Source organism: Eleutherodactylus coqui, chromosome 6 (assembly GCF_035609145.1).
Source record: "Eleutherodactylus coqui strain aEleCoq1 chromosome 6, aEleCoq1.hap1, whole genome shotgun sequence".
NCBI classification, from domain to species: domain Eukaryota; kingdom Metazoa; phylum Chordata; class Amphibia; order Anura; family Eleutherodactylidae; genus Eleutherodactylus; species Eleutherodactylus coqui.
Window position 1 is genome coordinate 236,577,949 of NC_089842.1, and position 25,758 is coordinate 236,603,706.

A 25,758-nucleotide genomic window follows, 5' to 3' on the forward strand; every position below is an offset into this window, starting at 1 on the left:
TCTGGCCCGCTGAACTGACAGTGGGCCAAGTGATCAGATGATCGCCAAGGATCCTGAGTGACAGATCCCCAGCAATTAACTAATGATGGCCTATCCTGAGGATAGGCTATCAATAGTTTATGCCCGGAAGATGCCTTTTAAGGGTTTACCAGGACATCAAAATGTATATCCTATCCTTAGGCTACATATGGAAGTTGCCATTCATTGCTGCCATTCGTGTGCCCACTGTTGGGTCAGTTGATCACTGTGACCTGTACTCAACACGTCCTCCTCTACTCTGTCATAATAATAATAATGTTGATTAATTAGTAATAATTCCCACTAATGATTGTTTTGCCGCCTCTCGGTGAGACCCAAGTATGATTTTTTTGCTGATCCCTTCTCCACTTTCTGAGCTTGTCGCTGTTTCTTCCGCTGTGCTGCTCATTTTTACATTTTTTTTTTTTTTCTTTTTAATTTGCCATTTTTTTCCTTTTTGTAGCGTTTCATGTCCCCTTGTCCCCTGGTGAAGGTAAACCTCATTTATCAATGTTGTCATCCCTTACCACCTCTATGGCTCTAATGATAAAGTGATTTCCCACTAATTCCTCTGTCTGTATATATAACCTCAATCTAAATTTCCTGCCTTCCTGAACTTTCTGTAGTAGAACCGTCTTGTATGTCTGATGAGGAACTTGCGCTGAAGAGCTTACAATCTAGCCATCGTTCCATCATGCCTTGTGGACCTTAACTGCTCATCACTTTAGGCTATGCAACTTTCTAATATATAGCACACTGTTTGGCCACTTTATCAGAGCCCCCGCTCTCTCACAATTGGAGCTTCCCTGTATGGAGATTACACCCATGACTCCGAAGTGTGGCATAAAATCAAGTTTTCCGTGGATCAGTTTTACTTTGATTCCACATTAGATGGGAAAGTCGAGCGATCTGAGGGACTTCCAACAAGCCTGGTCATCAATGCTAGACTGCCTGGGATTTCACTGTATGGGGTTTTCTCATGTAACGGTGTATACAGAGAATGGCGTGATCGAGGAAAGCATCCAGTGAAAGAGGATCCTGTGGATAGGAACAACTTGTTGATGAAAGGGGTCGGAAGAGGATGTCAAGAATCGTTCTGATGAACAGGAGCTGCACAATTAAGTAAGTTGCAGCTGAATACAACGTTGGCACTGCAACAAACTTGTCTAAATGCACAACTTGCCGTTCCTTGGCACAGATGGGCTGTCACAGCAGACGACCAACTCCAGCGCCATTGTGTCTGAGAGAAACAGAAAGGCGGGACTCCAGAGCACAAAAATTGTAGCACTGAAAAGCTGAAAAGCATCTCGTGGTCAGATGGATCCAGATTTTTGTTGCCCTGTGTTGATGGGAGGGCAGAATTTGGCACAAGCAGCATGAATCGATGACCCCTTCCTGTCAGCTGCTCAGAACATATGACCTACATCCAATCTGCACTATGTAGGATAAACTTCCTGTCCGCAGGGGCCAGTATTCCTGCAGAACGATTTCATCATCTAGTGGAATCAATGCCATGATAAATGACTGTGGTTCAGAAGATCAGCGCACTACTAGATGGGGGTCTCTAATAAAGTGCTTATTCAGTGTACTATCATATTGGGGGCAGATCCTCACGTATGGACTGCCCTTAGCTAGGGTCACCTGGTGCTCACTTACTGTGGACTTTGCACTGCCCCCTATTAGGACAATTGGATGCATTTACCGGAGCACAGCCTTTTTTCCCCCCTTAATCTTTGACAACCCCATTAACTTTATTGTTGCATCTGTCTGGCTCAAGTAACCAGTCTGATTTAGACTAATTGGGTTCTTCTGTTCAACCAAAGACACTGAAGTCCATTGGACTTACTAGGGCTCATATCTTGCATTTTTCTGCACCTTCCTGCAATTTTAACCCTTTGCAATCCAATTTTGGATTGAGGGTTTCCTAGGGAGGGGGGGCTTTCTCTTTCTGCCATTATACAATGGCGCCATCTGCTGGCTAGAGCCAGTACTGCAGTATGGGACATGCTGAAGAGGCCCCCGACAACAGAGCGGCCAGTTATCTACAGTAAGAATACCCTGCCGGACGTCTTCCGACATTGGAGCTATACAGCCTTCAATCAGAATGTCTTTAGATGTCAGACAGTGGATTGGAAGGAGTTACCGTATTTTTCGCTTTATAAGTTGCACTTTTTCCGCCTCCAAAGCGGGGGGGAAAAGTTCCTGCGTCTTATAAAGCGAATGTGGCGAAAATTCGTTCCGATCGCCATTTTTAGCGCGATCACGAATTTAACGCGCGGACGCGATTTATATGGAGCAATTGCGCGTTAAATTCGCGATCGCATGAACAAATGTGCGATCAGTTAGAAGATTTCTCTCCTCCTGTCAAAAAAAAAATCAGTACTCACCTCCCCCGGCGTTCTGCGGCGCTGCTGCAGGCTGTCGCTCCCTCCTGGTCCCCGGCAGAGCATTGCTTTCTGGGCGCAGGGCTTGAAATCCCCTCCTCCAGAAAGCTAATACTGTGATTCACTAACGCACACCGTCAGCCAATCACAGCCATTCAATGACATTATTGAATGGCTGTGATTGGCTAACACACGTGCGCCTACAGCCAATCACAGTATTAGCTTTCTGGAGGTGGGGATTTCAAGCCCTGCGTCCAGAAAGCAATGCTCTGCCGGGGACCAGGAGGGAGTGACAGCCTGCAGCAGCGCCGCAGAACGCCGGGGGAGGTGAGTACTGATTTTTTTCCCCCCCTATTTTCCCGCTCTAAAACGGGGGTGCGTCTTATAAAGCGAAAAATACGGTAACTTGATTTTTTTGTAAAAGTGAATCAAATCAGAGAAGCTCTTTAAGAATTAACAGTTTTTGCCTTAAACTTTCCGAAGTCTTGGAATAACTTTGTATAGAGAAATCCGATCTTGTGATTGAGCCACTGAGGGCATGGCCTCCAGCCCAGCTTTCAGGTACCTCATATAGTCATGTAGTCTCTTCAGCGCTGGACCTAATTTCACTAACACGAGCTCGCTGTGCTGACACCATCTGCTGGTCCTGTAGAAGTTCTGGGTGCTCTATCTTCTCTGCGTGGCTCCTGCTCTCCTCCTTCCCTCTAATATCTCTTCCTGATTGAGCCGTGGCCTCACTGCCAAAAAAATGGCCGCACAAGATGTCGTTGGGCACACAAAATACAGAGCCATGGTTTCTTGCGCCTCACATTGTATTCTCTCCACAGTAAAACCTGGGAATGTCCGAAACATCATCCAACACTTTGAAAACAACCAACAGTATGACCTCCAGGAACCGGGCATGCAACGGTTGTCCACCGGCAGCTTCCCTGATGACCTGATAGACAATGACAGGTATGGAAGAAAAAAAGGGTGTCCTATTTGTAGATTTATCAATGTTCCTGTGGAGAAGAGGGACCCCATGGTAGATTGGTCATATGTCCTTCATCATGGTTGGCATGAACTTGGACACCATTGCTTCCACTTCTCAGGGAGTTCTGTTTGTAGAGTCATGGCATCCCTCTGTCGTACACAATATGGGAAGGGAGGGGGGAAGAGCAAGCCTTACTGTCCTGGGATGTGGAGGTCTATTTTGAATAATTAGTATCGGGAAGGTCTATTTTGATTTTTCTGCATTCATCATTGAGCTTTGAACATTAGCAGCTCTCCATTGATCGCATCTTTTGTAAAAGACTTCCCCGATCCTGGTTTGTAGTTGTTTTAAACATTCTACTTCCTTATTAGTTGTCCCCTAATTTAAACAAAATTTTAAAGTACCCATTGGACCCTCCTCAATCCTTGTCCCTATACCGGGAGCAATGAGTGGAAGCAGGTCTGACAACTCTAAGCTCAGCAGTTATACCTGAAACAAAGTGACCCTCTATTTTTGGGACACAATTCTGTCCTGGGACCATAGGGGGCTGGGCGGTATAGTACCTGCAGTTCTTTTTTGTCAACCTTCCTATCCAGTAGGTCCCATTTTTAGTCAACCAAGATGGCTGACACAATATTCAGACTACCTATTTCCCACAGTGTATTAATGATGTTGGACTACCAATTCACTATACCTGCTCACTGATTGGCCAGAGCTGCTCATGTAATCGGCACTGGCCAAATAGAGCAGTGCTCTAGGTAGGTAGTTAGAAAATTGCTGCAGCCTTCTTGGCCCAGAACTGGCAGATCAGTTTGTTGTCCTTGTGAACATATATAAGTGAGTCAAGCAAAAATCACATCCACATTCACTGCAGGAGACCCCACACATATATATCCTGCAGGTCGTCGCAGCGTTCTGTAGCTTCCATAGGTTATGGGAGAAGAAGATCCAGCAGAGCACCTCTTATCACCACTGGTAGCCCACCGCCGATCTCCAATGAAGTTCAACAGGCAGTGGGCAGTGGGACTTCTCTTTTTATTGTGTTAATTAAATTCTTTATATATAATTTTTTTTTTTTTAATGTTCTCTTGTTTTATTGTACCCCGAAACGCATATCTGCTGGTTTTAATTGACACAATAAAAAGAGAAGTTGGATAAATCTTATCCCACTGCCTGTTGAAATTCATTAGAAAACGGCGCCGGACTACCAGTATTGTTTCACTCCATTTTGTCCACCAGTCGGTGGCTTTATCTGGTCAACAGCGCCTCCTAGTGAAATTAATTTTCTCACAAATTTACTCTTTTTTTAAAAAATTTTTTACAATTTTTTTTTATTTTTTTATTTTTTGTTTTCTTCTTCAGCTCCATGAGGCTTCTGGGCCCCGGACATCCTACCGGGCTCCGGACCCTCATACACACCGGGTTTGCTCTACCCCTATTCTATCTCCCTGTTATCAACCCGACACCAGACACAGTGCCTCACCTGGGCTCATGAGGTTTCTAATTGGACCCAAGAGGACTGGTAACATGTGGCCGATGAGACATGGTACCAACTATTTGGGCCTGATAGTGTGGTTCATGTGTGATGCAGACCTCATGAAGCCATGAACCTCAGTTGTCAACCAGGCACTGTGCAGGCTGGTGGTGGCCCCATACTGGTATGGGGTCCTCATGGCATGAGTTGGGTCAACTGGTCCGCCTAAACACTTCATTGACCGATTCCCACTATGTTTCATTGCTTGGTGACTATTTGCAACCCTTCATGCACTTCATATACCGCACAATGATGGGATATTCCAACAGGATAATACACCGTGCCCTCGGGCCCACATTGTCTGGAATTTGAGGAGTTTTCTGGAGAGTTCCTACGGACGGTGTGACCTGCATGTTTGTCCGATACGTGTCCAATCGAGCATTCATGGGATGTGGTGGAGAGGTCCATTCATACCCGAGATATTGCAGCTACAAATAGAATGGAGCTATCCAGATGGTGTGCTTCATCATCTCTCTAGACGCCTTCCCTTCACTTTTGGAATCGATTCGGTGTCGAGTTGCTGCACTTTATTGGACTAGAGGGGGTCCTACACAATATTGTTTCCTGTCCCGTGACTTTTGGCTCAAGTATAGCGGCTGTAGTTGTATTTATATGTAATCTAGCTCTATTATCAATCTACAACCTACATTCTCCTTTTTTTGTCCCCTGCCAGCTCATATGGTTTTTGGAATTACCCCGCATGCGGTTGTCTAACGTATTACACTTGTGTGGCGTTTTTAGGCATTAGATGGCGACAGTCTCTCTGCTCCTGGTTTTATGTGACATTTATTTGGAAAGGTTAAATCAATGAGTCTCTTAATTCTGTTTATGAGACAATCGTCTATTTTTACAAGGCTCGGTGTAGACATGGCGGGCCCGTCCTATCTGCTGCTGTTTTTAGCCGCAGCAAGTGAGAGCCAGAGACTTATCCATGGTAATTGTCATTGTCATTTAGGTGTCAGGACGCCTGCTGGGTGCGTGTGACGGGGCGGTCCTCCTGCGCTCGTATGCCCGCTCTGTCCTGTCTGCTGCACCATTGATTTCTATTGCTAGTATTAGAATGGAGATAGGATCAATAGAGGATTTGCTTGGAAGCCGCCACAAAGCACAGGCGGGCTGAGCAGGCCTCTGTGCAATCCCATCCCCGGCATGAGGACAGCAAGCTTGGGAGTGCAGGATTAGGATGTAGACTAGGGGTCTGCGGCTGGGTGCCGGGAAACTGGGGGCTATCCAAAAAATGGATAAAAAGAAGCTGGAGATGAAATTATGGAAGAGGTAAGACCCTCCCTAAATTATTATATGAAGACAATGACTGAAGCCTTTCATTGCGGGATCCTATGTTTATGTGTGTGCATTCATTATATACACTATATATAGGTGTAGATTACTTAAAGGGCAAGTGCACCAATGGTTGCTTACTAATGTTGCATGTTCCTTACCAGCAGTGGGTGCAGAACTTGCTGTAATGGCACCACAAAAATTTACAAAGGGGTTGTTCCTCTACTTCTTCCATCGTAGAAGCCCTATATAAAGATTATAGTCCCGCCCCCGCTTAGAGCTGTTGGCAGTTGACACTTTCACATAGTGTTTTTTATGTTGTGGTCTCTGTTGCTGATTTCATCCATGTCCAGCTGCATTTTACAGCTCAATACCCTTTAACTCCTTAAGGACACGCATTAGTTTGGACTTCTCATCGCCACTTTTCAAAAGCCAGAACTTTTTGAATTTCTCCATCGACAGGACTGTACGAGCACTTGTCTGTTAGGGGGCAATCCGTAGTTTTTATTGGTACCGTTTTGGGGTACATATTAATGTATTGTACAACTTGGGGGAGGTGGGGTGCGGTGGGTGCAAGAAAAAACACATCAATTCTCCCAATATTTGCTGGGTTTAATTGTTATGGCACTCGCCGTGTGACATAACTTTTTTTTTGTGCAGGTTGATACAATTACAATGAAAGTTTCTATGTTTTTACAGTAATCTCCTATTTCAATTTTAATTTGTTTTCCATTTCTTCATTCAATGAGCCAGCACTTTAGTTTTCCATGGCCGGAGGTCTGTGTGGGCTTGTTTTTCATATGATGGGTTGGAGTTGTTACTGGTACCATTTTGGGGTTCATATGACTTTTTTGAAAACTTTTACTGAGGCGAAATTAACAAAAGAGCAACGTTTTTTTTGTTCTAGCGTTTTTTTTATTATGATTCCTGCGATCTGGGATAAAAAGTGTATTCTATTTATTGCACGGCTTGTTGCGCATGAGGGTAATGCCAAACGTTTTTTTAATTTTTTTTTATTTCTCATCTTTCTTAAAAGAAAAAGTGCAAATAAAATCAAAAAAATTTTTTAAACCTCTTTTTATATCCCTGCAGAGAATTTGAACCTGCCATCTCATAAAACGCTCAGATAACACACTGCACTGCTTCGGTTCTGCAGTGTATTATCTATATTCCTTTCTGTTACAATCTATTGCAGACCCGGATGTCATTGACTGGCATTCATTTGCCATAGCAACCCATCGGCCCTCTGTGCTTACATGGTGGAGGGCCAATGATGTCACAGGAAGAGCGCCTTTCCTTCGCTAACTTCATGCATGCCATGATCCACATTGATCGCAGCATGTAAGGGGATAAAGAAGGGGATTCATGCTTTCTCCTTTCCCCGCCGTTGCAGCGGGACGTTGGCCGTCACTTACAGCTGGCTCCCGCTGTGGATGATACAGGCTCGGCTTTTGATCCATCTACATGCCATAAATATACAACATTTTGCGTCACCCTTCTCCTCCCCTATGTAGATGTACATCATGGGGTGCGAAGGGGTTAAACGTTGCGCCAGCACGCCGGTGTCAGTCCTATTCACCGGGCCGGCGTCTTGTTTGTGGTGTTTTCTCTCTCCGCTTTCGTACATCCTTTTAATGACATAATAATTTGGCCTCGAGGGAGCGGCTGGCGGTCTGATCCCTGCGTGTAACGAGATTAGTCTGTACAGCGGAGTAAGATTAATGACACGGCTGCTCGGATATTGTGCGAGGCTGAACCACGCGGGATTAATATAGAAGAAGTCCGCTACGGAAGTGTCGTTGACCAGTAATGGTGCAAGAGAGTTAAACTTCAATTTCAACCTCCAATAAGCTATTGTTCCCTGTTATCCGCCTGTACCAGAGTAATAGGACCACACGTATTTCGCGTATCCCCAGATTTTATATCCATATGTGAATTATTATGAGCTGCCGAATTTCCATACGTTCAGTGACATCCCCTTCTTACCTTCTCAGTGCCCGGTCCGAGGTAAAGCTTGGACGTTCAGAAAGCCTAAAGGGGCGGGAAGAGCTGAAGAAGTCCCGCAAAGCTGACAATGTTCCTCGCTCTCGGAGTGATGTGGACATGGATGCTGCGGCCGAAGCGACAAGACTACACCAGTCCGCGTCCTCTTCGGCGTCTAGCCTGTCCACGAGGTGAGCTTCATTGATGGGCAGGTGGTATTGTGTTAGTTCAGCTCTACTGACCCTGCTAGGAAAAATGCTTAAAAGGCCACTCCAGCAAAAACACACTTTTCCATGCCTACCCCCCTCACCTGATTGCCGCTCACATTCTAGAGGTCTTCTCTGTGTATTCCACTCGCTTCCCTGCAGTGCAGCCCCCTGTCTGATGCTCTTCTGGCACCATCTTGATGATGAGATTTTTTTACTCTGAGTTTCACATCTATCCCATGGTGCATCAGCACAGCATTAGCTGAGGTTATATCATTCTGCCTGCTGGGGGGACAGTTTAATGATCATTACCTTCTGTATACAGTCAGGTGGACGAGCTGTGATCTCCTCTATTATAACGGTGGGACATCATCTGTGTGATCATCATCAGTAACGGTGATAGTGTCTGTCTTCTCCTCTAGACAGTTTTGATGGTAGATCCATGTAGCAGCATCACATAGACTAAGAATCTGACTAGGAAATAAAACTACAACCTCAAATAGATTGAGGCTCGCCAAAATTTGAGATTGCCTGAGAATCTAAGGAAAAAAAGAGGCCAGGAGTTTCAGACAAAAATAAATGACTAACCAAGGTAACACTAGCTCACTAGGGCGGTTTCACACCTGAGCAGGAAAGGGGAATCCCCACTGCAGAATAGCTCCAGAGCTGCTATTCCTACTATGAATGAAAGGGCGTTGCTGATGTCAGCCACTTTGGAGGCCACGGACAATTGTCTTTAGTCATCTGATCACGCAACCTACACATATAGAAAGGTTTCCTTGTTCTACCCTACTTATTTCCATGTCTGTCAATCATGTGTGTGGTGTTCCGATGGTCATGTTCCTTGATGTACAAGGAGAAGACCCCAACATGAAAACTGCTTCAATTAGAGTTCCTATTCATTGCTGATTGGTAGAGGTGCCAGGAGTTGGACCCCCTTCTTATCAAATATTTATGGCCCATCTCGTACAATGGATACAAAGTGGACAGAGTTTATGTATGGCGTGTCCTCCAAGCTAATCTGAAATGGCACTAATCAGAGAGATCACCTCGGTCCAGTATCTGTATAGTTTTGGGCATCGCCATACCATGTGGATGAGTCCCACCGGTTGGGTCTTGCATCGTGTACACGGAGGATCATTTCTCCCTCCAATATTGTGTAGGAAGGGTGGGGTACAGTACACCCTATACAGTAGGTGTATCTGTGATTCACTGATTGGCAATTTGGGGTTCATCTGTAGTATCCCATCCCACTGTGTATCCTCTATAGGGCCCAGATCTGCCTCCCATTGACTTTTAATCACATCTGGGTTTCGGGGATTTAATTGCTCCGGTATTTTTGGTGTATAAGTGATATTTTGCCGGCTGTACACTGTGCTGCGCCAATAATGTCAGCGAAGGCAAAATCAGAGACTTTTATTGGTGTGGCGTTCACCTGTGTTTTTCAACTATCTGTAGAATTTGGTTTGTGGTATATCTGCAGAACATCAAGCTACACCTTCCTTGGGAGAAATCTGAGGCTGACACACAAAATATGTAGTAGGCACATTCGGCATCCGTGAACGTACCTGTACCTGTCAAGTCTGTTGCCATCTCAAAAAATTAAGTAACCTCTGTTTTATTCATCAGGTCGCTGGATAACCCAACTCCGCCCTACACCCCCAAGCTGAGTCGCAGGTGAGAAATCGGCCTCTTTGTGGTTAACTACTTCTGATAGGGTGATCAGTGTCCAGTCACTGTCCAGAAAAGAGATGGTGCTTAGTTAGTCCCTCTTATAGGTCCAAGTAATAATAATCTTTATTTGTTTAGCGCCAACTTATTCCGCAGCGCCTTTAAAGCACGGGGAGCAGAAACAATATGACGATTACATGTGGTATTCAATTATGTAGAAACAAAAGGGGTGGGAAGAAATACAGAAGATATAGGAGCGGGAGATGAGGCACGAGATGAGGCACGAGGGAACACCAACAGTACGGAATTACATGTGGTGTTCAGTTATTAGGAAACTGATGTGGGGAGCCATAGGGAGGGGCAGGGGGCATGTTGTGGGGGTGCGGTTTTAAGGCTCATCTGAAGTTCTGTGCATCGGGGATTGTTCGGATGTTTTGGGGTAGAGCGTTCCAGAGGGTCGGTGCTGCTCTAAAGAAGTCCTAGAGGTGAGCATGCAAGGTTCATATTAGAGGGGTGTTTATTATGTGTGCGGAGTGCGCAGGCTTGGTGATGTATGGACTGGAGGGAAGATATTTACGGTGGTGCATCGCCATGGAGAGCGTTGTGGCTGAGGGTGACAAGTTTGAATTGACTTCTGTAGTGTATGGGCAGCCAGTGCAGTGACTGGCATAGTGTAGGGATGTCTGACAAGCAGCCGACTAGAAAGAGAAGTCTGGCTGCCACATTTAGTATTGATTGAGGGGAGAGTCTGATGCAGGGAAAGCCAAGGAATAGCGAGTTGCAGTAGTCTAGTCGGGAATGTATGAGGGAGACGAGTGTCTTTAGCAGGAAAGAGCAGTGTCCTTTATGCCGATAGAGTGAAGCATAGCGAGGAGGAGGTCGTGGTTGACAGGGTCCAACACAGCTGAGAGGTCAAGGAGGATTAGTAGGGAGTAGTCACCCCTCAACTTTGCCATCTTCAGGTTGTTTGATTCTTTTGTGAGGGTGGTTTCGGTGGAGTGTAGGGGGTGGAAGCCAGACTGTAGGGGGTCGAGGAGAGTGTTATCAGAGAGAAAGCATGTGAAACAGGAATTGACCAGGCATTCCAGTAATTTGGAGATGAAGGGGAGGTTTGAGATAGGTCAGTAGTTGGCAGTGTCTGTTGGGTCAAGGGTCTGTTTCTTTAGCAAAGGGGATATGATGGAATGTTTGAATGATGAGGAAAAAATGACAGAGGTCAGGGAGAGGTTGAAGGTGGTGGTGAGGTGGGTATTGATAGCCAGGGAGAGGGACTAGAGGAGGTGTGAGGGAAGAGGGTCGCTACCGCAGGTGGTGTGGCGAGCAGTGGAAAGCAGTCTGGCGACTTCTTCCTCTGTTGGTTCTAGTATACATAGTGAGTGGATTCCGTGCTGAAGAGAACAGGGTTGGGGCTAGCCGAGCAGTGTTCAGTGATTTTGTTTTCGGATGTTTTCGATATTTCTTTCTTTGAAATGGGCAGCTAGCTCTTCAGAACTGAGATTCGTCACAGGGGTCTGTTCTTTGGGGCTGAGGAGAGAGTGGAATTTATCGACCCGTTATCATTGGGCAACTGTCTCTGCTATTCTAGGAGTATGGAGTCTCCAAATATGATCTTTGCTGGTGAATCCTTGCTGGCCAACCTACAAGAAGACGATTTAGGGCATATGTCAGACCCTGAACTTGATGCCCAGAACTGGCAACACACTGTGGGCAGGGAGGTGGCTCAACATCTTACTGCGAAGGAGAAGGCACGACAGGAAGTCCTACACGGTGGGTACTGGTATGAGTAAACCAAGAACCTTGAAGCATTATGAGCTACCCCTGGTCCTCATGGGTGCTCTCTTCAGTGCATTGATTGAATTGTAGCCATTTTCTCCTCAGAGCTGTTTATGACAGAGGCCTCTCATCTTCGGGTCCTTCGAGTTCTTGACCACATTTTCTACCAGAGGATGCGCAAAGAGAATCTTCTGTCCACTGAAGAACTTTTGCTGGTCTTTCCTAATCTCCCAGAGCTTATTGAGATCCATAGTAAGGCTTTATGTTCTTTGTAAGTTTGTTGATTTCAGTTGAGAGTGTAGGATGATGGACATTTTCTTACATTCTTCCCCGTCTTTCTACTTTTAGACTATTTGGTGGAACTCATGAAGAGGGTGAGGGAGGAAGGACCAGTAGTCAAGGAGATTGGTGACCTCATGTTGTCCCGGGTAAGTATGGTTGCCCATGACTAAATGGGTTTGAATACTAGTTGAGGGGAAAAATTGGAGATTTGCACAGCTCATTTCTGAGGGTTCCAGCAGGGGGACATTTTTTATTATCTGTTTATTATAAAGGGAGCTTTAAAAAAGTAGGACTTGTCCAAAGAGGAAAAGTCCTGTAAAAGTGAGCACGTCTCCTCTAAGGCTCTGTTGGATTTGCACGTTACAACGTTTGAATTTTCTTCTTCGTTTCAGTTTGATGGCGCAGCAGGAGAAGAAGTGTGCCAAGAAACTGCCAAGTTCTGCTCATGCCAGACTATCGGCCTTGACCTTATTAAGATCAAAAAACGTAAAGAAGCTCGGTTTAACCTGTTCATGCAGGTACAGTCCATCAAAGCTCCAGCTTCTTTCTTATCCATCTGTAGCTTTAGGGTTCTTCATTTGTCAGCATCAGCCCCTGGCCTCCCGAATTTCGTTGATTCTGTTTTTTGTCTGTACCTCAGGAAGCAGAGAGCAGCCCTCAGTGCCGGAGACTTCAACTTAAAGATCTTATAGTATCCGAAATGCAGAGACTGACGAAGTACCCTCTGCTTTTGGAGAGCATCATCAAACACACGGATGGTAAGACCCAATAAAGGTAGGGTAACTTCTGCTTCAAAGGTGTCAGGAGGGTTCAGGAAATGTGTCCTCTACACCCTCCATTGCCAGTCTGGGTGCTAGTTTGGCAGACACAGATGTGGCAACTTTCTCTGTTAATAACGCCTCATCAAATGGCAGTGCCCTGGTGGCCAAAAAGAAAGGAGAGGACATAAAAAATGGGAAAATGGCTTATCTCCATCCTGTGCTATTGGTACTAGACGTTACAGGAAATGGTTGTAGTGATGTTGGGGTTGAACCTAGCCTATCTGCTGCCTGAGGCAAACTATTCTGGGACACAAATGCCATTTTGGGTAGCACCACATTGCAGGAAGTGGCGGGCATTGTGGCAGCTGGAGATGACGTATAGCAGGTGCACTATCACTGCGAAATGTTTGTAAGCAACCAGCCTGGACGAGATGCATCTACAGAGCTGTAAGTGCAGGATGTGGAAACCTGGGGCCTGTTATAGACTCACAGGTTCGCCATGTATTCCAGCCCATTGAGCCTTGCCTATGGTAGGGTTTAATAGGCTGCCGGTAAAAGAGGCATATACTGCAGTATGGACATACAGACGTATTGCAGTGTATTGTATAAGTAATCAGAAGATCACAAGTTCAATTCCCATGTGGAGACTAAGAAAGGAAAAATAAATGTAATAAAGTATATAAACAAAAATATTAAATGTTCAAAAAAAGCTTCTCTTAGTATATTTATGAGAAAAGCAAAGGAAAGGATAATTGGTATTGTTGGCTCTGTAAATGTCTGAACTATTAAAACATCATTATCTCTCCTGCATGGTAAATTCCAGAATTGCATTTTTTAATCACCCCATCAAGCCCCTCCTCCTAAAAAATAAAGTGATCAAATATTGTACAGTATGAACCCAAAAATGGAAAAAAAGAAATCTACAGCTCACTCTGCAAAAAGTGAGCCCTCACAGAGCCTCATCCGAGGAAACATAAAAGCGTTGTGGATGGCAAAAAATCCTTATGCTTAAAAAAACCCTGTATAAAATTGGTAACAGTACTGATCCACAAAATAAGGTGAACGTCCTTTTCCCCTCGTCATCCTGACAGCATACACATGGAGGATGTCCACTGGACCCCTGTTGGGACAGGAAGCGGAAAAACATACAAAAGGCACCTCCCGCCACCAGCTCACCAGTGTCTTCCTGTCCCTACAGGACAGTCCAAGCGGAAGCCTCCAGGTGTATGCTGGAGGCAAGAAAAAAGAAGAAAATTCCTATGCAGCCTGTCCGCCCGTGGGGGGACGACTCTCTGGTCGGGCTGGCAGAGCTTGCGCGGGTGAGACCCTATGTGGGGACCCTCACCCGCAGGATCCCAAAGACCAGCACCACGTTCCCTGCGGGGAACCCTTCCCTAGCGCGCTGCCCAGTGGGGTTGTCGCACTGGGAAGATACAGCCCGTACCTGCAGGGCTTGGAAGCCTCCTCCGGATCAGGCACCCGCTCTGGACGTCGGGCCCGGGACCCTGGCTTCCAGCGATCCTCTGTCGGCGGAGCGGCTGAGCAGGTATGCCAGCGAGGGGGGGGGGGGGGGGGGGGGACATGTCCCCGGACATCTATGCGCCCTCCTCAGAGCCCGACGCAGAGTGTATCCCCCGGGTCCGGCGCGGCGGCATGACGTCAGCACGGCCGCGTCACGGGGGGGCGGGGCCTCGAGGAAAAAGGCGCCAAATTTGAAAATCAAAAAAAAAAAAGAGAAAAGGAGAAAGCAGGATTCCCCACATGTCTTCGGTCTGCACCTAAGTAAAGATGTCGGCCAGAGAAGACACGGAGAGCAACCCGCTGGTGAGTAAACCTCCGGGGGCTCACACCAGGGGTAAGGAAGGGTCAGGTGCTGGAAAACCCCCCCTTTTTTTCTGCTGTCTCCGTCTCTTAGGACAGAGAAGCACAAAAGAGCAGAGAGGCCAAGAAGCGCGTGCGCAAGTGCCCAGTCTGCCTGCGGCGACTGGACGAGGGACACACCAAACCCTTATGCGCAGCCTGCACAGAGAAGGTGGTCCGTGAGGAAGGCCCCTCGGGCATATCGGACATCCGAGCTATGATCCGCGAGGAGATCGAGGCCTCTCTCTCGTCTCTTTCCGTTCCGCCCCCCACGAAAAGGGTAAGGCGGTCACGGATAGAAGAATCAGACTCGGAGGAAGGGTTCTTAGAGGATTCCCCCTCAGAATCCATACCGCCCATGGAAGAAACGAGGAAGTACTTCTTCGCATCGGCGGATCTGGGGCAGCTACTAACAGCGGTCCGTCACACCATGCAGGTGGAGGAACAGACACCACAGCAGCCATCCCTCCAGGATACCCTGTTCCGGGGACTCATACCTCAGCCCAAACCATCATTCCCGGTCAACGATATCCTAAAACAGCTCATCTTGACCGAGTGGAAACAGGCAGAACGCAAGTTTTTCCTGTCTAAGGAGTTTAGAGAGCGTATGGTCTTCTCCCCGGAAGACATTGAATTCTTGGACACCGTCCCGAAGGTGGATTTGGCGGTCGCCAGGGTCTCGAAGAAGGCTGCCCTCCCCTTTGAGGACATCTCCCAGTTGCGGGACCCACTGGATTCACGAGTGGATTCGGCAATGAAGAAGGCCTGGGAGTCGGCGGCCCTCACCATGAAGACCAACATTACGGCCACGTCTGTAGCGAGATCCATGACGGTCTGGCTAGACCAACTCCAGGCCCTGGTCTCGCAAAGGGGTTCGAGGGAAGATATCTCCAACTGCCTTCCCCTCCTCCAACAGGCCACCGGCTTCCTGGCGGACGCCTCGATGGAGTCAGTAAGGTTCGGGGCCCGGTCGGCGGCACTTTCGAACACAGCCAGGAGGGCCGTCTGGGTAAAAGCCTGGACAGGGGACAATGCCTCCAAGAACAGGCTTTGCTCTTTGCCCTTCCAGGGACATCGCATCTTCGGACCTTCCCTGGATACACTCCTGGAGAAGGCCTCAGACAAAAGTCAGGGGCTACCAGCAGAGAGACCCGTCAAGCGGCCTTCCTCCTCCTACCCTCCTCCCTTTGTCCCCCCGAGAACATACAGGGGGAAGGGGAAAACCGGACGCTGGTCTTACCCCAAAGGCGGAAAGGGTGAGAATCCGCCCATCGGGATCCGGCAGGTGGGGGGCAGACTTAGGGGGTTCGCCAATAGATGGAGCGAAATAACCTCCAATCCCTGGGCCCTTCGCCTGGTCTCAGAGGGCTATAGAATTGAGCTTTCCGCCCCCCCTCCCCGGAGGTTCGTGGTTACCCCCTGCCAGTCACCCGCGTCGGCCCGGGCCCTCCAGTCGGGGGTACGGGACCTGCTATCCCTGGGGGCCATTATCCCGGTTCCCGTAGAGGAACGGTTCAAAGGCTGCTACTCCCCCTTGTTTCTTATTAAGAAGCCTAACGGGGCCTACAGAGTTATAATCAACCTGAAATACCTGAATAAATCTATAACATACCGAAGATTTAAAATGGAATCAGTAAGATCAGCGATCCCCCTAATCACACCAGATAGCGTCATGGCCACGGTGGACTTAAAAGACGCCTATTATCATATTCCTATACACTCAGACTCCCAACAGTTTCTTCGATTCGCCCTGATGATGGAAGGGTCAGTCTCACATTACCAATTCGCATGCCTGCCGTTCGGGATTTCCTCCGCACCTCGGGTATTCTCCAAACTAGTATTGGAGATGGTAGCAGCACTAAGGACGGACAAAGTACTAATTGTCCCATACCTCGACGATTTCCTGCTTATAGCAGGATCACCCTCGGAACTCCAGCACCGGGTCAACCTCACCCTCCGCCTGTTCGAGTCGCTAGGTTGGATCATTAACTCCGACAAATCCAATCTTCAGCCCGAACAAAGGAAAAAGTTCCTAGGGGTTATCCTGGACTCACACCACCAGTGCTCTTCCCTCCCGCCAGAAAAGCAAAAAACGATCCAAGACGAAAGCCGGGCACTTTCGTTAGCCTCCCAGGTTTCCCTTAGGAGAGGCATGAGGGTCCTCGGTCTCATGACAGCCTGTATTGGAGTAGTCCCGTGGGCCCAGTTACATGGTAGAACTCTCCAGGACTTTATCCTGAGCAAATGGGACAAATCTCCAGCTTCCCTGGATCAGGAAGTCACCCTCACTCACAAAGTAAGGTCCTCCTTGGGGTGGTGGACGTCTATCTCCAACCTCGCCAGGTCCACAAGTTGGGACCCGGCATCCCCAGTATCCATCTTCACTGACGCGAGCGCAACTGGCTGGGGGGCCCACTTAGGCTGTCGCTATGTCCAGGGGGTCTGGAACCAGAAAGAGGCCACTCAATCCTCCAATTACAAGGAGCTTTGCGCGGTCTGGAGGGCCATCCGTGACCTCGAGACAGAGATCGGGGGTAGACCCATTAAGATATTCTCGGATAACATAACAACTGTGTCCCTCATTCGCCACCAGGGATCCACGCGGAACCCCCGACTACAAGACCTGGCGGCGAAAGTGCTCGGGTGGATAGAGCAGCGGATGCCTTCCGTTTCAGCGTTCCACGTAAGGGGCCCAGAGAACGCCATGGCAGACTACCTCAGCCGCAGGAGGATAGACCCTGGGGAGTGGGCACTACATCCAGAGGCATTCCAACTGATTACAGAAAGATGGGGGACTCCAAAGGTGGATTTGTTTGCCTCTCGGGAGAACAACAAGTGTCCCCGGTTCTTTTCCAGGGGGGCAGACGGGGGCTCCCTGGGAATAGACGCACTATCCCAAGCATGGGAATGGGACCTGACATACGCCTTCCCACCTATCCCCCTGATCCCTCGGGTTCTAAAGAAGATCCAGGGGTCCCCGGGCTCCGTTATCCTGGTAGCCCCATTCTGGCCCAAGAGACCTTGGTTCCCGCTCCTGGCCGCTCTATCAACACAGGAGCCCCTACATCTGCCGTGGAGAGACGACCTCCTACAACAGGCTCCCCTGATTTGCCCAAAAACCCGACAGTTCAGACTAGCGGCCTGGAAGCTGTGCGGGTAAAATACCTGAACCAGGGCCTATCAGGGAGGGTGACCACCACCTTATGTGAGAGTCTCAAAGAGTCCACCAGGAACATATACACCAGGGTGTGGGACACCTTCTCTAGGTGGTTGGGGCACAGTATTCACGACCTCCAACAACCAGACATTAATAAGATTCTAGAGTTCCTTCAGGATGGTCTGGACATGGGCCTAAAACCTGGTACCCTTAAGGTCCAGGTGGCCGCCCTAGGAGCCTTCTTTGACTTCCCGTTAGCCGACCATAGGCTAGTCAAAAAATACCTTAAAGGAGCAGTTAGACTTCACCCCTTTATAAGAAGAACCATGCCCCCATGGGACCTGAATCTTGTTTTACAGGCCCTTTGCGCACACCCCTTCGAGCCCCTGGAAGAACTCTGTTAAGACCCTCTCATATAAGGTTGCCTTCCTAGTGGCCATTACATCCGCCAGGCGGATCGGGGAAATCCAAGCCCTCTCTATAAAAACCCCATATATGACCATCTTCCCGGACAAGAAAGAGTTTAGGCCCGACCCCTTCTTTCAACCGAAAGTCCTTACGGACTTTCACAGAGAGCAAAGAATAGTACTTCCCTCCTTCTGCCAGGAACCCCGGAACACTACGGAACAGAGGTTCCATAACCTAGACGTGAGACGAGCAGTTCTGAAGTACTTAGAGGTCTCACATACCTTTAGGAAATCTAATAACCTCTTCATTCAATTTCAGGGTCCACGCAGAGGAGGGGCCGCTACTAAGGACTCCCTAGCGCGGTGGGTCAGGAGGGCCGTAGAAGAGGCATACAGATCCCAAGGGATCCCACTCCCGGGCGAAGTTAGAGCCCATTCTACTAGGGCGGTCGCCTGTTCCTGGGCGGAGAGAGCCCAGGCGACAACCGACCAGATCTGCAGAGCCGCCACATGGTCAAGCACCCATACTTTTGTAAAACACTATCGTCTGGACGTGGGGGCCAGCCGGGACACTGCCTTTGGGCGGAAAGTTCTGCAAGCAGTGGTCCCTCCCTAAAGCCCGGGATTGTTGGTATTCCTCCATGTGTATGCTGTCAGGATGACGAGGGGAAGACAGGAATTAGGTTTACCTGTTAATTCCTTTTCTGGAGTCATCCTGACAGCATAGGGGCTTTTCCCTCCCCTTCAGTTATCCTTCTCTACGTGAAGTAACGTATTGTACTATAGTTTCGGTATTAAAAATGAGTGATTAAGCAAAGCCGGGTCACTGCAGTTATTTGGTACACACTGGTGAGCCGGTGGCGGGAGGTGCCTTTTGTATGTTTTTCCGCTTCCTGTCCCAACAGGGGTCCAGTGGACATCCTCCATGTGTATGCTGTCAGGATGACTCCAGAAAAGGAATTAACAGGTAAACCTAATTCCTGTCTTTGGTGCATTGTGCATGCCAAAAACACAAAAAATTTAGTGCAATCGTATTTTTTTTTTCTAGTTCAGCCAACTTGTTAAGTAATTTTTTAAGTTGTAAAAGTTATTTTATGGTATATTGAATGATACCATTGAAAAATAAAAATTGTCCTGCAAAAAACAAGCCCTCATATGGCTATGCTGATGGAAAAATTAAAAAAAGTTATGGATCTTGGGAAGTGGAAAGGAAATATGAGGGGAAAAAAGAGAAATGTTAGATATTCAAGGGTTTAAGGTGTTTGATTTTTTTTTAAGTTAGCAGCTTGAGATCTCATGACACTTCCTGTTTCTGGCAAGTTTGGTGTTCTCAGGTTTTGTTGAGGATTCAGGGGTTTGGGGTTCTCAGGTTTTGTTGAGGATTCAGGGGTTTGGGGTTCTCAGGTTGAGGATGATGATACAGATTCATGCAGGAGCCTTCCATGCATTTGGTTTTCACCATGTTTTGCCTGAGTTGTTCCAAAGTGGGGTGGGGGGGCTTAACAAAAGCTGTTGAGTTAGTGTTTTGCATCAATTGCCACGAGGGGGAAGTGGGAGTCTCTACCTCCTCTTTGGACCAATAGGCATAAGCCCCACCCTCTGTCAATCAACCTTGAATGGGAAAAATAGAATGACTGATTAGCGTTTGTTTACACAGCCACAGTTTTTGACAAGTCGTCGCTTCCACGTGGCTCTTTTAGAAGACGCATCTTTTTTGTTTCTTTGCAGCCGGTACACCAGAGTATGAGAAGCTTTGCCGTTGTCGGGATAGATGTCGGGACATCTTGAAATTCGTGAATGAGTCTGTAAAGCAGCGAGAGAATGAATATCGGCTGGGGGAATACCAGAAACGTCTGGATAGTACTTCCCTGGAGAGAAGCAATAACCCTTTGGCTGCAGAATTTAAGGTGGACAAGAACATGACCGGTTGTAGATGGGCTTGGGTAGATGATGAGGCAGCTGGGGCAAATGTGAGACATGTTAATGTGATTGATCCTGTTTCCTACTTTACAGAACTTGGACCTGACGACCAGGCGCATGATTCATGAAGGATCTCTAACATGGAGGATAACGAAAGACAAAACCATTGGTAATCAACCTGATCATGACATGATACTGCGGTCAATATTTTTAGGGGACCATAAAAGTGGGGGGTTGGACCCGATGACCCTGGAGTTCCCTTCCAACTCTACCATTCTATGAAAGCAGTAGATAAATGGGTATTTCATAGGATGTTAACAGATGAAGCTGAGGATCATGAATGGCAATACAATAATATACAATAACCCTTTTATTAGAGCCCCCAACCCTTTCATGATTGGCTGCTCTCTGTATGAAAATGATCCCTGTGGCCCTGGAGTGCAGCATAAAATCACATGACAAGTTTTCCGTGGATCAGTTTCAGTATCCAGCGATCTGAGTGACTTCCAACGAGGTCTGGTCATCGGTGTTAGACTAGCCCCAGCCAGGATTTCACTGCCAACCATGTGGGGGGTTTCTCGTGTAATGGTATGGAGATTTTTTTCTCAATCACACTATTTTCAATACAAACATCCAGCGAAAGGAGAGCCTGTGGACGGAAACTACCCGTTGCAGAAAAGAGTCAGAGGAGGATGTCAAGAATCGTTCTGATTAAACAGACTCTGACAGTCAAGTCGAACAGTTGAATACGACACTGGTGCTCCAACAAACATAGGGGGACCATTCAGTTTTATATTACATACTGTGTATCCAGAAGAAGAGTAAGCCCAGCTCTCACTTTTCCTGTTTATCTTTCTACAGATCTGCATGTCCTACTCTTGGAGGATCTACTAGTTCTCCTTCAAAAACAAGATGAGAAATTAGTGCTTAAGTGTCACAGCAAGACCTCAGTGGTGTCCTCGGATACCAAGCAAACATTCAGTCCTGTTATCAAGCTGAACTCCGTGCTGGTCCGATCAGTAGCCACAGGTAATGGCTCAATAAGGTACAAACAAGGTGTTCATGGATGAAGTTGGGCTGCTACTGTTATTAACTTGGGCAGTCTCATGTTGGGTTTAGATTCAATACAGGCCTTGTTATATAAGTGAACCCCATGCTCTATAAATCCATTGCTCTACCAGGGGTGTAGGTAGATGAAGGCTGGAAGGGACGTGTGAATCAGGTGCTGGGGTCAACAAGCCATGAAGATCAACGAATGAGGTTACTCGCTATAGATCTGTGACTGTTCTAAATGTCCGATCTTTAAGAACATCTCAAGCCTGTACACAAACCATATATGTTGACTTAGTCCCTGCTAAGGAAGCCGTTGGGATGGCCTTTTAGTCAAATACTGTATCACTAATACTTTTTTCCATGTACAGATAAGAGAGCCTTTTTCATTATTTGCACATCCGAACTTGGACCTCAGATCTATGAGTTGGTGGCACTGACCTCTTCAGAAAAAAACACGTAAGCCTTACTGTAGGAGGTCATTTATATAAACCTTCATATATTCAGGTAGTATTAGCTATAAACTGTCATTTTTTATTACCAACATGTTTGTCGTTATCTCCTAATGTTCAACAGGTGGAAAGACCTACTTGAAGAAGCTGCCAAAAGTGCCACAAGACATCCACCCACTTCTATAAAGCCAAGCAATCCGAACTTGATCCAATTCCGGACACCCTCTACCAGGTGAGGTCAAACGTAGACCATCTCCACCACATTTCTGGATGACTTAATACTCCACGTCAGACTGCAGTAGGAGGGTCATCTTAACCTCTTGAGAACATGGCCTACTTTGGACCTCAGGACAAGACAATTTTTTGGGAATTTTCATATCCATAACTTTTTCTAATTTTTCCGTCTACATGACCTCATGAGGGCTGGTTCACTGCGTGGCAGGCTGTAAATTGTATTGGTCACATTTTGGGATGCATATAACTTTTAACTTTTTTTTTTTTGGGGTGTCGATTGAAAAAACACCAATTTTCCCTTTTTTTATTTTACGGCGTTCACTATGTGGTATAAATGAATCATGACCTTTTTTCTGCGGGTTGATGCGGATGGCCAATGATGTTACAGAGCTCCCTCCCTCTAATTATTCCTTGCATGTTGTGATCAACATTGATTATGGTACGTAATGGTTTAACAGAGATCGGTATTCTTGATGATCCCTGCAATTGCAGCAGGAAGTCAGCTGTCAATCAAAGCCAGCTCCTACTGCGGAAGGTGCATGCTCAGCTGCCGAGCCTGTGCGACGCATATGATGCAACTGTACGGCATTCTGCGGGAACCCCTTCTCATCCCGGGGTGGGAATAGGTTAAATGTCTAATTTATACTTAATCTCAATGTCCTTCACTCAATGTATTGTTGTCTTTCTATCTTAATCTCGCAGTTCGGTGTTACAGGATGCAGGCATCCCAAACTTACTATCCGAGGCTAGTGTGAGAACCAACAGTGAGGACCTCGCAACCGGTGAGTTGTGTATTTTATGAGAAAAACTGCAACTTCTTATAACTTCCTCTTTTGGCCTAAAAAGTTCATAGTATGAGGATCTCCAGTGGGTTCCACAGCCTGCTAGTAACAATCTACGAATATGTTCCTGCAGATGAGAATCAGGGCGAGTTCCTGGGACACTCTCACAAGAATGAGGTTCTTCTAGAGGAACCAGAGGGTCTGGAAGAGGATGAAGCACAGATCCCCACACAATTGCCATTTCTGTCACAAGTGGAAGATGCGGGAGGAGGTTCAGGGGACCAGTCTGATCCCGCTTACTTAGCTTACCAATGGCCATCAGTGAGTGAGGGTTTAGCAGAATCTGCACTGGAAGATGGTGAGATATTGACCAATTATGTTCGGTTGTAAATGGTTCTTGGTCGTAAGTTGTTCTTCGTAGATCAGCTATGACCTTCTTCGGTTTTGTAGTAACTTCTAAATGCAGTCTAACTTAAGCATTTGGTCCGCCGACTATTAGAGTTTGACACTTGATTTGAACTTCCTCATACTTCAACTTGATCTTCTTTTAGTCCAGAGTCTTCGGCAGCTTATACTACGGAGTCTTCTCCCCGTGAGACATTCGGAATATGATTCTGCTCCTACAACTGAACCAGAGGACGACCACACACCAACGCCTTCAATTTCCAGTCGGGCTGGACATCCATGGGAGATGACGGCGACAGACCCTGTACTAGAGACTCTAGATGGAGAAAACAACCGGGGAGAATTGTCATCGCAACGCTCTAGTGTTGCAGAGAGCAGTAGGGTTGTGGTGGACCTCACTGAGCAGCACGGGCGACGAGCTTCTAAAGATGGAGAGGAGAGAGTTTGGGATTTGGTTGAGAGTCACATGAAAGGGAGTTTTGAACTAGAGACCCAAAGTGATCCAGCAGATGCTACTTCTGAGGACCATAGTAATCAAGTGTACAAAGTAGTGAGAAAAGGTAAGAACATTTATTTCACTTTCTTGGTGCTTGGTAACATGGACATAGATTATTTTTTTTTCAGTTTGCTATCTTCTGATGTTCTCACTGGTCCTAACGATGGCCCACACTGCACTTAGGCATGTGGGAGGGTCATTTGGCCTACAAATATATGTATCCTTTAGATTAAGCTTGTCACCTCTGGCTCCAGAAAAGGTCTATTTGGGTTGAACTGTGACTGACAATACATCTTTCCTCATGTTTGGCAGCAATCGTTCATGTCGAGGCCTGTGTCACATGGGCGTACTTGCACACGCAACGTGCAAAAAAGAGAACCCATGGATTTCAATGCGCATGCAGAACAGCATAAGTGAGCTCGTAATTACACATACGCTTGTGTGACACAGGCCTAAGTGTATGTAGGCTCATTGGATATCCTCCTCACCTGCAGCTACAAGGTAGTCAGGTAACTCAATAGGGTCCATAAGAGCCTTGGTTTGGCGGGCTGCCAGCTGGAAGAAAAGGAAATTGCCAAAGGTTCTTGGTGTTATTTCATGTTGTTGTACTGATTGAGTAATTTTTGCAATGTTGTCTTCTCCTTCTATACTGTCCTTTCTATACAGCATTACGTGTACTAGTTATAAATGGAGATGATATATTTGGGAGATACACCACCTCCTTAGTCGCTCCACCGATCAAGAAACTTTATTCCCTCATCGGAACTGAATAATTACAAACTTGAGATGTCGATGGTGGTGAAGACTACTGGAATCCACAAGGGGGCAGCACTATCTTGTTTATTTTTTTTTGCTCTCTAAATTTGCATTTGCGTAGCCGATGTAATGAGTGACAAACCACGAAAAAAGTTTATATTTCTTTATTGCTGTAAAAAACCAAAGTATGATAAAAGTTTTAGGCCCCTACTTTTCCGGTATTGAGAATTAAAAAAAAAATCGAAACAGAAAAATCCCAAAACACATTTGGTATCGCCACGTCCATAAAAATCGGATCTATCAAAATAATGCATTATTTATCCTTCAGAAAAAAAATACTCAAAGCCAGAATTGCGCTTTTTTGGTCACCACATCTCTAAGAAAAAATGCCTAAAAAACGATCAAAAAGTCATCTGTATACCACAGGTTGTCCCATAAAAAAAGCGCTCGCACAACCCCATTGACAGAAAAAGAAGTTATGGCAGCAAAAAGGTATTTTCAAGACATTTTATTTTATAAAAGTAGCACAGCGGAAAAAAATTCATATTGTCGTCATCGTACCGACCCACGGAATAAAGATTGTCAATTGTATATACCGTAAAAGCAAGTCCATCCCCAAAGATGAGTGAAACAGGAAGAAAAAAATAAATAAACTTTCATCAATACATTAGATCCTACCACTGAAAAATACAACTTGTTCCGCAAAAAACAAGCCCTCAGATGGCTAGGTTAATGAAAATTATGACTTTTTGAAAGACGGGCGAGAAACCAAGAAAAAAAATAAATGGCGGTGTCATTAAGTGGTTAAAGATGTGGCCATTTAAGGGGTTGCTTTTAATAGGTGGCGCTAGAGAAATGGCTTAGGGGATAGAACTTGGATAAAGATATGGCATCAAGGAGTCACAGCAGTTTTGGACAATAAGGGGACTCGAATGTCCATTCATGTGGTACAAAAACAGGGCTGCATGACGGGAGGAAGGAAATAGATGCCCGGGAAGGACACAGAGTGGCCAGAACAAATCCCACTGCTTGTAGGAGGCGATGACAAGGACCACATTTGAAGGGGGCCATGTATTAATATATGGAGGGGGATATGGACAACTGGGAGGTCGTAGACTATGATTAGAGTGGGGCATTTCAGGGTTAACAAATGGTGGCCTGTCCCCTCATGTACTTGTGTTAGACCAGGAGGTCACGGGGTTCCCTTGATGTCACAGAGAACATCTCACCAATGGGGTCATCTGTACGATCAGATCTCATATAGTAACCTCTTGGGGTAATTCCGCAGGGTGTAGCCGCTGTCCTTTGTGCCGTTGCTTTCTGAGCGGGCTGAGGATCTAGTAACTAACATCCACCGTGAACTATTCCTCCTGAGA

General features: G+C 46.7%; 1 protein-coding gene across 5 annotated transcripts in view; it reads left to right on the top strand.

Moving 5' to 3' along the window:
* Positions 1 to 25,758, top strand: part of ARHGEF11 (Rho guanine nucleotide exchange factor 11) — a 122,724-nt gene that overhangs the window by 91,657 nt on the left and 5,309 nt on the right. For 4 of the 5 annotated variants that reach the window (XM_066609157.1, XM_066609153.1, XM_066609156.1 and 1 more), the window contains 17 exons: positions 482 to 511; positions 3,230 to 3,356; positions 8,182 to 8,361; positions 10,006 to 10,053; positions 11,633 to 11,814; positions 11,926 to 12,072; positions 12,169 to 12,248; positions 12,495 to 12,620; positions 12,743 to 12,860; positions 20,016 to 20,194; positions 20,301 to 20,376; positions 21,069 to 21,236; positions 21,629 to 21,716; positions 21,834 to 21,941; positions 22,646 to 22,725; positions 22,859 to 23,083; positions 23,277 to 23,690. In XM_066609157.1, coding sequence (XP_066465254.1) covers positions 482 to 511; positions 3,230 to 3,356; positions 8,182 to 8,361; positions 10,006 to 10,053; positions 11,633 to 11,814; positions 11,926 to 12,072; positions 12,169 to 12,248; positions 12,495 to 12,620; positions 12,743 to 12,860; positions 20,016 to 20,194; positions 20,301 to 20,376; positions 21,069 to 21,236; positions 21,629 to 21,716; positions 21,834 to 21,941; positions 22,646 to 22,725; positions 22,859 to 23,083; positions 23,277 to 23,690 — 2,376 coding nt within the window. The remainder of the gene's footprint in view (positions 1 to 481; positions 512 to 3,229; positions 3,357 to 8,181; positions 8,362 to 10,005; positions 10,054 to 11,632; positions 11,815 to 11,925; positions 12,073 to 12,168; positions 12,249 to 12,494; positions 12,621 to 12,742; positions 12,861 to 20,015; positions 20,195 to 20,300; positions 20,377 to 21,068; positions 21,237 to 21,628; positions 21,717 to 21,833; positions 21,942 to 22,645; positions 22,726 to 22,858; positions 23,084 to 23,276; positions 23,691 to 25,758) is intronic. The other variant, XM_066609154.1, reaches the window with a different exon arrangement.